The 11,117-nt window shown below is 38.6% G+C and overlaps 1 protein-coding gene and 1 non-coding gene across 3 annotated transcripts in view; one reads left to right on the top strand and one right to left on the bottom strand.

Moving 5' to 3' along the window:
• The window catches only part of GAB1 (GRB2 associated binding protein 1), a 134,069-nt gene that overhangs the window by 84,824 nt on the left and 38,128 nt on the right, over window positions 1–11,117 (top strand). For both annotated transcript variants that reach the window (XM_003790189.3, XM_023513458.1), the window contains exon 2: window positions 2,884–3,178. In XM_003790189.3, coding sequence (XP_003790237.1) covers window positions 2,884–3,178 — 295 coding nt within the window. The remainder of the gene's footprint in view (window positions 1–2,883; window positions 3,179–11,117) is intronic.
• On the bottom strand, window positions 20–124 carry LOC111725458. Its single transcript, XR_002773520.1, has one exon. It is a non-coding gene; the product is annotated as a U6 spliceosomal RNA (small nuclear RNA).

Here is an 11,117-nt window from a genome sequence, read left to right on the forward strand (position 1 = left end):
AAGAAGAAGAAGAAGAAGAAGAAATATGGAATACTTCACAAATTTGTGTGTCATCCTTACATAGGGGCCATGCTAATCTTCTCTGTATCATTCCAATTTTAGTGTATGTTCTGCCAAAGCAAGCAGAATTTTCTTATTAATGTATCTAAATTTTCTTGAATGGATACAATTTAGGAAATTTCTTAACATTTTAAACCTAAAGGTATCACCCATATTAATTCAGTTATTGTCAGTACAGTTGTCCAGATTATTAATATTAAAGACTAAGTAGGCTGTTTTACGGTTTGCTCAGGCCCCGTAGTTTACTTTTTCTTTCTGTCTGCCTCAAATCATTGTCATAGCTTCCTTGCACCTCCATCAGATAATGACAGCTCAAAATCAATTCACGTTAGAAGTTGCTGTAACATTTAGTGATGATGAAGCTAAGCATCTATCAGAGAAGCATGTGTGGATCTTAGTTATTTTTTCTCTATTCTCTTGGCCCACATATATTTTTCAGGATAAACTGAAGCCATTTTTAGTTGGCACTACAAATCTTTGTGCTATGTATGCCGTACTTATAAAACATAAAAAATGGTGACCCTATCATGCCATACTATATTGCTTTTGGTGATTTTAAATTTAGTACATATTTTCTTATAAGTAGACTGATATGTTAATGAAGGCGCACAAATAATGTTTTGGGAAAACTGGCCAATGTAAACACTGATGTTGTGAGCATTCATGGTCTGTTAGACTGTAAAACTCCAAACTTGTATATGTGATGAATAAAGTTTCTGAAAATGCCATAAACATAAGTTTGTCATTTTTCCATGTTACCACTGGGAAAGAGACACACTATTGCTGGTTGTTTATACTTTTCCAAAACTAAAGGATTGAGAGGTTGTGGTTGTTGCTCAGTTATGATCTCTAAGAGAATAGAAACGTACAGTGGCCAGTAAGAATGCTTTATTCTATTGAGGTTCATAAAATGTCTTGTTTCTCCATCCTTCCACCACCTGGAGTGTTCTTTGAGGCGATCTTACCTTGACTATTCAGTCTGGAGCATAGAATGTTTCTAAGCAACTGAGACTTGCTAAAATAGGCCTTCTTTCAGGCTTGCTGACTACTGGTGAGGAAGAACTTCAAAAAGAAATACAACTTAAATTTGTTTTCAGGCATACAGGTTGGTTCAAGACTGATGAAGAAGACTGTAATTTGGTTTTGCTTTTATTATTTGGTGGATACATTTTATAAAATTCTTTTTTTGAAGCTCGGTGCCTGTGGCTCAAGCGGCTAAGGCGCCAGCCACATACACCTAAGGTGGCGGGTTTGAATCCAGCCCAGACCCGCCAAACAACAATAATGGCTGCAACCAAAAAAATAGCTCCGGGCGTTGTGGTGGGCGCCTATGGTCCCAGCTACTTGGGAGGCTGAGGCAGGAGACTCGCTTGAGCCCAGGAGTTGGAGATTGCTGTGAGCAGTGAAGCCATGGCACTCTACCCAGGGTAACAGAGTGAGGCTCTGTCTCAAAAAAAAAAAAAATTGTTTTTTGAGACAGAGTCTCACTATGTCACCCTCTATAGAGTACTGTGGCAACACAGCTGACAGCAACCTCCAACTTTGGGCTTAAGCAATTCTCTTGCCTCAGTCTTCCAAGTAACTGGGACTTATAGGCACCTGCCACAACACCCAGCTATTTTTTGTTGCAGTTGTCATTGTGGTTTCGCTGGCCCAGACCAGGTTCAAACCCGCCAGCTTCTATATATGTGGTTGGCGCTGTAACCACTGTGCTATGGGCACTGAGCCACATTTTTTAAATTTTAAGGGGGAACAATAGTTTAAAAAAAAAAAAGAAAGAAAGAAAAGCCTCCTTAGCTTTTTAAGGCATAGTATTAACCTTCAAATTTCCCAGAACTTGTGGAGGGAATCCATGGCAAGTATAGGCCCACATTGCCAGTGTGCATTTGTTGGGAAGAGAAGGAAGAGAACTAAACGAGTTGTATCCCACACTCAGGATTGCAGAACTGAGTTGTGCTATCTTTGAACAGTAGGCTGTCTGGCCGAAAGAAAGACTCAGTCCATGACTTGCTTCCCAGGTGAGAAGCCGGGAAAGCTTATGAACACTTTTTCCTCTCCCTACTCCTTGCTCTTCACACCTAAAAAGAGAGAGAGATCTAGAGTTTAAGATCTGTCTGAGTCTTATGAAGAAGTTTTTTTCTTTGTATTTTTTCTGGAATGATACTAAGGCAAGAAAAACAATTCTTTTTTTAAAAAATTGTGGTAAAGAAAAAACATAATAAAATTCACCATCTTCTCTACTGTTAAGGGTACAGGTCAGTGGCATCAGGCACATTCGCATTGCTGTGCAACCATCACCACCGTGGGCCTCCAGAACATGTTCGTCTTCTAGAATCAAAACTACCTACCTGTTAAACACTAACTCCCCACTCTCCCTCTCCCCAGCCCCTGTGACTTTGTCTACTCTAAGTATATCATATAAGTAGAATCATACGATGTTTGTCCTTTTGTGGCTTATTTTACTCAGCATGATGTCTAATAACTTCATTCTTTTGCTTGTGGATATCTAGTTTTCCCAGCACCCTTTGTTGAAACCATCACTTTTTTATATTCAGTAAAAACCAAACCTTCCTCAGTTTGTCGACTTGATATTGTATAGTAGGAAATGTAATAGAAGGTCTTCTATATACTGTATGTATTATTAAGTCAATTGAGGTGTCCATAAATTTTGTTTTTCACAGTGGCACATTATCTTGTGGGGGAGAAGAAAACATCATGAATTTCTCTAGACAATGCATTTTATAAAACTGGTTTGATGGATATGTATCATCTTGAGAAATTTCTCTTAGAGTAATACTAAATGGATATTTGTTTCATTCCTAGGCATGGAAGAGGAGATGGTTTGTGTTACGCAGTGGCCGTTTAACTGGAGATCCAGATGTCTTGGAATATTACAAAAATGATCACGCCAAGAAGCCTATTCGTATTATAGATTTAAATTTATGTCAACAAGTTGATGCCGGGTTAACATTTAACAAAAAGGAGTTTGAAAACAGCTACATTTTTGACATCAACACTATTGACCGGATTTTCTACTTGGTAGCAGACAGTGAGGAAGAGATGAATAAGTGGGTTCGTTGTATTTGTGACATCTGTGGGTTTAATCCTACAGAAGAAGGTAAGTTCAAGTTTTATTATTCAACCCAAGTTCACTTTTTTTGCTATATTTTTAGAAATGTCATAAAATTCTTTGTTATTTCAATTATACAATATAATGCTTTATTTTATAATAGGAACTTGACATTTGGAAAAAGCATTGAACCCTTTAATAAGTTTGGGGAGTAACTTTTTATAGGTTGGAGGGAGAGAAGAACTTAATCATTGTGGGGCACTGTGTCAATAATTGTCCTGAGGAAGAAAGTGACAAGAAAACGTACTTACTTAAAAGCATTTATTGAGTTCTGATATAAGTATTCAGTTGAACCATATGACACTATTGACACTGGACTATTTTTCACCTATTAAAAATAGCATTTTATGTAGTTCAACCCAGTCCCTTACGTGTTATTTTGAAAACTGTACACATAGTGTCAGAGTATGAAGTTATGAAATAGCCAAAGTGATTATTACTACCTGTGAAGATCACATGAGAATCATGTGCAAAACACAGTGAAAAAATACTGAACAAATGAGTTTACTTAACACAGGTCCTATAGGAAACATGGAGGAAGGTTTCAGTGAAAGGTAGTGAAGAAAAGATTCTTAGGAAGTATTATTTCCACATAGACAGGAGAAGAGATGCCCTCTAGCCTTAGGGACCTGGGAAAGAAAGGACCTGGAGGTGGAACAGAATTTTTCTTGACTGGAACAGAAGGGCACTGAATGAAAAGCAAGGAGAAAGGTGCTTACAGATCTTGAATGAGGACCTAAGGTTTGGGGTGCTTATCTTGGAGAGAGCTGAGTGGTGAGAGGGCTCAAGAAGAAGTTTACAAGTGGAATTTCTCTTTGGGTACTTTTCCATAGCTGTCTGATCACTTACTCTTTTCCCCCACGTCCCTGCTTCTCTTACTTTTTAAACAAACACTAAGAATCTAGGTAGGGGACTTTAATACAAGTTCAGGTTTGTAGAATCAAAAATAAGAAGTAAAGGTGAACTGAGGTCTTTGACCTTATTTTCTGCATGGCCGTACTCAGAGTTAGAAGTGTGCATTTATAATTAACACCTAGATTTGGCTTGAAGTGAACAGTAGTCATCTCTAATGAGCATGGGTCAGCATTCCGCTTCCTGTCTGGCCAGTCACCAGCCTTGGAGGAGGCTTCAGCTCTGGGGTTGACCCAGTGGGGTGGGGAAATGCTCATGGGAGCAGCGCTGAAAGAGAAGGGCTAATGAACTAGAGATCCTCAAAGAGCTCCAGTGATTCAAAGCTTCAAATTGTTTGACAGGAGGAACTGAGGCTTCAGTTGTTTTTGTGAAGTTTGGTCAGGGTATCATTTCAACACAGTTAAATTCTTCTCCTTTCCTGTTGGCATATATAGTCTATATTTGACAGTACAGTAAAGGATTTTAAAGTTCAACTCACAAATGAAAGCATTCTTTTTAATTTTATGTAACAACTAGTCAATAAATGATAATTATTGGATCTAGATATCACATTAATTTCAGTATGTGACGGATTATTTTAAAATAATTTGTCAGCTGGGCGCAGTGGCTCATGTCTATAATCCTAGCACTCTGGGAGGTCAAGGCTGGTGGATTGCCTGAGCTCATGAGTTCTGAGCCAGAGCGAGACCTCATCTCTATAAAAATAGCTGGGCGTTGTGGCAGGCACCTGTAGTCCCAGCTACTTGGGAGGCTGAGGCAAGAGAATCTGCTTAAGCCCAAGAGTTTGAGGTTGCTGTGATTTGTGACACTATGGCATTGTACTGAGGGTGACAAAATGAAACTCTGTCTCAAAAGAATAATAATTTGTCATCTCATAATCTTTTTGTCATTCCTTTGCCTGCTGCTTTTCAGTGTAGAATTTGTGAGGGGGGAATCTAAGAACAGAATTCTGTCTCCATTGGTTGCCAGTATGCATGCAGATTGAGCTGAACTGAAAGTCTAAATAGTAGGTGTTCTTCCATCTCTCTTAGTTCTTCTTACAATCCTCTTGCACGTATTTAACAAAAGAAATGAGATGTTTTCATAGAGGATATACATTCTTCAGTCAGGGAACGTGAATGTATAATTTTTGGAAGCCCATTCCAGGGTAGGTAGAGTCAAGGACTCCCAGATAAGAATTTGTATTGCTCAAGTGTCTGAGATTAACTTTGCACATGTTAAGGCACAGAGTCTGGTCTTTTTGGCCACCTTAAAATGATTCTTATCATTCCAGGAGCTTAATGAATATCCAATCAGTTCTGGGAAGAAGAAAGGCATGGTCTGTTTTAGAAAATTGATTCATTAGTTTACCAAATTATTTGAGTTTGCTAACAAGAGTAGGCTGTGGGCATTTGTTCAAAAACTACTTAATACATGACTAGTTAGGAAGACAAATGGTAAACATCACAGATGAGGAACTGAGCATCTCATGGGAGAGGATTCATTGAAAGCATAATACTGCGGAAGTTTGTAAATACAGTTCTTATCCTCATAGAGTTTATAGTCAGTCTAGTAGGAGAGAAACAGATAACCCAGAAACAGATGAAGCAGTTGGCAAGTTCTCTGCTAAAGAAAAAAATAATAAGCACAGATAGCAGCAGCACCTGATTTCATTTTAAGAGGATCGGGGAAAGCCAAGGTGATTCTAAATGGATCTTAATGTAACCTAATGTATGCAGAACTTTGTTTCTGCACTTAATGGAACATTTTCAGTGATTTTAGAAGCCAAGAATCAGTCACAATGTCTGTTTTCACTGTATAAATCTTCTATCGCAGCAGTAGAATATACCTTATACTTCTACCTAGGAAGTCTCTGTAATATCAGGGGAGGGGTGAAGTTTCAAACCTTAAAAGTTACAGTGACCTTCTCAGTGGCTGAACTCTCACTTATAAAACAGATTAGAAGTATATTTGGGTTGAATGAAACTGTGAATTTGTGAACTTTTAACCTTTAACTTTTAACCACATCCTTGAGGTGCAGTTGTAAGATAATTCATAGTTTGATAAATTGATTTTGCTATACATAGTCTGACATAGTTACCAAGAACAGTATCACAAGTCTTTTTTATGTGTGCGTTAACACACAAGCCCCTGAAGACTTTAATTTGCCAATACTTTTTGTAATAATACATTTACTTGATGATCTTTATCTAAAAGCAACTGCATTTATGATTTAGATTTTCCATAGTTTTAACCCAGTCATTTCCCCAAATAGCCACATTTAGAAATGTCTTAACCTGTGGCTTAGTGGGTAGGGCGCCAGCCCCACATAGTGAGGGTGGCGGGTTCAAACCCGGCCCTGGCCAAACTGCAACAAAAAAAATAGCTGGGCATTGTGGCAGGCATCTGTAGTCCCAGCTACTTGGGAGGCTGAGGCAAGAGAATTGCCTAAGCCCAGGAGTTGGAGGTTGCTGTGAGCTGTGTGACACCACAGCACTCTACTGATGGCAATAAAGTGAGACTCTGTCTACAAAAAAAAAAAGAAAAAAAAAAAGAAATGTCTTAATTTACAGGGTCTCCCAAAGATTGCCATAAATAAGAAAAATTAACGAGCATATTTTTAATATTTTTTTATTTTTATATATCAATGTGTAAAGAAATCCTGTAAGTATTTTGTAAAACTTAGTAATGAATATTTTATAAATAAAGGTACATTTAGTTATAATTTCTCATTTTCCCTGTGTGTGTATATATGGTGACCTTTGGGACATCCTGTGCTATACTGAAGCGTGTATTGAGTTTTTTGTAATTAAGCCAGTAAAAGGTGGGTAATTCTTCATTATGCAGTATCAAGGAACCCCCCCCCCAAAAAAAATCGTATTGTACTCTATAATTTTGGGTTTTGGTGCCTAATGGCAAAACTGCAAAAGGGCTTTGAAATTAGCTACTATATTTCCTTTTGCATTCATAATAGCTGAGTTTGCTAAATGTCTTTTTATTTATTTATTTTGAGACGGTGTCTTACTTTGCGCCCTTGGTAAAGTGCTGTGGTGTCAGAACTCACAGCAATCCCAAATTCGGGCTCAACGTAATTCTCTTGCCTCATCCTCCCTGCTAGCTGGGACTACAGGTGCCTGCCACAATGCCTGGCTATTTTTTTAGAAACAGGGTCTCACTTTTGCTCAGGCTGGTCTCAAGCTCCTGAGTTCAGGCAATCCACCTGCCTCAGCTTCCCAGAGTGCTAGGATTACAGGCGTGAGCCACTCAATGCCTTTTTAAATAAACCACATTTTTAAAGATTTGTGTCCAGTTCTAAGCGGCAGCCAACTGCTATTAGCCTTTGTAATCATATCACACAGTTTAATATGACAGGATAAATATCAGAACGTCTTTGTTCTTCCATTAACCTTACTATCTGTTTAGTATTTTCTTGCTTCAAAATAGATTTCAGTACCATTCACTAAATAATAGGTGTTTTTGTTTTTACCTAGCTCTGTCCCAAGCCCTGTGCTTTTTCCATTTCAGAGAGCCGAATGTGTTCCTACTTTTGGTTTGAAAATTGGCTGATAGCCTGAAATGATTTTTCACTAGTTTCAGGCTAGAGTAGGAAGAAATAGACTATGCTTAGATATCACAGTCTGAGAAAATAACTGTCCCAATCCCTGAGAGGATAACTAATTTTCCCCTGAAAACAAAAGGAAGGAGGGGGGAATCTGACCTGTGTTTTGATTCCAGGAACCTCTCAAAATATCGTTACCATGTTATTTCCTCTGCCCCAGGTGACCGCGGCTATTATTGAATACTCAAAATGCTGGCAGGCTGTATCTGTTTTTAAATCCTAGTTCATTAAACTGTGTGTGGTTCCTATGAATGCTTTTCTTTAGTAGATTTGAGGCTAGAAACTAATTTCTCCTGTTTTTCTTGGAAAGGTACAGATTTATTTTTTGTTTCTACAACACCTAGGTGGAAGCTGTTAAATCTGCTAAGCAAGTGCCAGGAAGCACACGTGAAGCTCCCTCCTTCAAGTAGAGACCCCAGGTCTAATCGCAGGATGCAGGATTAGCAGGTTACCCCAGAGTTGTGCTTCTCAGAATGCCTAGATTGTAGTGGCTTAATTTTAAAAAGTATGATTCTCTGTGTGATGCTCTTCCCTTTTTAGTAAAGTGGGCAAACTCACATGTGTAAGATTATATAGAGGGTGCCAAAACAATGTAACACATTTTAAGAAAGGAAAGACTATTAAAATTATAATACTGAAATCACATTTGACTTCTACACTCACATGACATACAAGATACAATATACAAGATAAAAAACATTTTGGGTATATATTGAGTATTATACCTTTCTTTCTTTCTTTCTTTCTTTATTGAGACAGAGTCTCAGTTTGTCGCCTTCGGTAGAACGCCATGGCGTCACAGCTCACAGCAACCTCAAACTCTTGGGCTCAAGCAATTCTCTTGCCTCAGCCTCCCCAGTAGCTGGGCCTACTGGCACCCACCACAATACATGGCTATTTTTAGAGATAGAGTCTCAAGCTTGCTCAGGCTGGTCTCAGGTGAGCTCAGGCAATCCACCTGCCTCAGCCTCCCAGAGTGCTAGGTTTACAGGCGTGAGCCGATGTGCTCAGTTGAGTATTACAATTTCAATGCAGTTTTTTCCTTACTTGAAATGTGTATACATTGTTTTGGCATGCTCAGTGTGTTCACTTCCCTTTCTATAAAACAGTCTTTCTCAACTAGGGACTTCTACTTTTTTATTGAGGCATAACTTACTGTGGGAGGTGCCAATACTGAGTGTGCAGTTCCGTGTAGGTTTATATCTCCACCTACGTCTGTACATAGGTAGAGATAACTGTGGAAATGCTCCTTCAGTTAAGAAAGGGAACATTTCCTCTCCCTGGGGTTTCTCATGCCTCTTCCCAGCAAAGCCCTCACCCACATGTAACCCTTCTTAATTTATTTTTTTGCTTCTGTTACTATAGATTAGTTTTGCCTATTCTCGAACTTCACACAAGCAGGACCGCTGAGTCTGCCTTTATTTCCTCAATGATTAATGCTTCCTCAGGCTTAAACTCTTGTGCCTTTTGGCTTTTTAAAAAATATTAATAATTTTGAATTACGTAGGCACCTCTACTTTTGTGAAGGACACTAACACCAGGGCATTATGGTTCCAAACAGAATAAAACTGTGTGTTAGGTAAGGCGTCGTATGGGCTTGCCTGGTTTCTGTGAGATTTACGTAGTAAGCAGCAAGAGTTCTTCTCCATCCTACTTGAATGCAGCATTCCATTGTGTGAATATGTGCATCTATTTGAATACCATGGACATTTGAGTTGTTTCTAGTTTTCACTTGGTACAAATAAAGCTGCAGTGTATATTCCTCTGTGCATCTTTTGATGGACATAATACAGTTCTTTGAGGTACATACCCATGGGTGGCATCCCTATGTTATATAGGGTATGTGTATGTTTAGGCTTAGTACAGTTGATAGCTTTGGTTTCCAAAGTTGTTGGACCAATTGTTTTCTTGCCAACATCGTATAAGAATTCCAATGATTCTATCTCCTCCCCAGTATTTGGTAATGCCCCTCTTTAATTTTTAGTCATTCTAGTGGGTGTGCAGTGGTATCTTGTGGTTTTAATTTGCACTTTCCTAAGAACCAATGCAACCAGAGAGTAAATTTGTGGTGTGTTTTTTCTGTTCTGTTTTATTACATATTTTCAAGCCACTGCCCTTGAGATCTTGATATGTTTGAGTCTCCTTTGGTGGGGCTAAGCCACCCAGATTTCTAAAATACCCCACAAGAGGTCGGGATGTCGCCTCTCCATAAGAAATACACCTTTTGCCAGTTGTCTAAGGGTTTACTTTAAAGTCTTCGAGAATGTTTTCACAGTCTATTAAGGAGAAAGTCATGACAAATAAGAAGATAATTTTTCTACTTGAGACACAGTAAACAGGTTGTGCTGTGATTAAGGATTTTCAATAGCTGATTAAATAAACTGAAGAAACTGCAGGTTGCTTCCCTGAAAACAGCAGCTACTGCTGTTTCTTGTTTGTATCCATTTCCTTAGATTTATAAAATGTTTCTCCATTAAAAATGTTGTATTCGGAAGTAAGAAAATGGTTATGTTAGTATGAATAATAATGCATGCTCTTTGTATATTTTTACTTGCTAAATTAATCAGACAAATGGTTAAAGAGAAATGGTTCTCTTTACAGAAAGAAAAATTCTTCATACCAGGTAGATTGGTAATCAGTAGAAACAGTGTATCCTTGACCTCTTTACCTCTGGTTGTGAACATAAAGGCAAACTTTTACAACAAAATAGAAAAAACTGTTCTATCCGTAGATGTATCCCATCTTTGGAGAAAAGAATCTCATGTGGTGTCCTGACAACATGGACGGCCCCATAGCTTTAGTATTAACGCTCCATGCTCCACACTAAGATAGAGTAACGGAGTGGTTACAAAATCAAAGAACTTGTCACTTCAACTTTCAAACATCCTGCCTTACCAATAAGGAAGAGTAGAATTATTTCCTAGAGCTTTAAACTCTTAAGCCATTTTTTCCAAAAAAATTATTTTGCATGTTGACAGGCATTATCTAGGCACCCCGACTTTTGTGAGGGACACTAACTTGGGCCATTATGGTTCCAAATAGGATAAAACTGTGCATTTGGCAAGGGGTCATGTGGGCTGGTTTATTAGTTCTGGATCTCATCACGTGTTATCTGTTTCTCTCCACTGAAACCTTTTTCACGGAGTCTTTCCTTAGCAGCATTTAATAGCTTTCTAAGGAAATTTCAATGAGGAGTTTGCTATAGCAGCTTATTAGGCCTTTAATGGATGTTAATTATACTCTTTATGCCTTCTCAATTAAGAGATGGGAAACATTTTTACACACACAGCAAACCCTAAACCTGTGTTTGGTTCTTAGAAATGACACCGAAGGGGCAAAGCATGGTGGCTCACGCCTGGGAGGCCGAGGTGGGTGGATCTCTTGGGCTCGGGAGTTCAAGACCAGCCTGAGCAAGAG

This window comes from Otolemur garnettii, unplaced genomic scaffold, assembly GCF_000181295.1.
Source record: "Otolemur garnettii isolate 467f Iridium unplaced genomic scaffold, OtoGar3 scaffold00041, whole genome shotgun sequence".
NCBI lineage: Eukaryota > Metazoa > Chordata > Mammalia > Primates > Galagidae > Otolemur > Otolemur garnettii.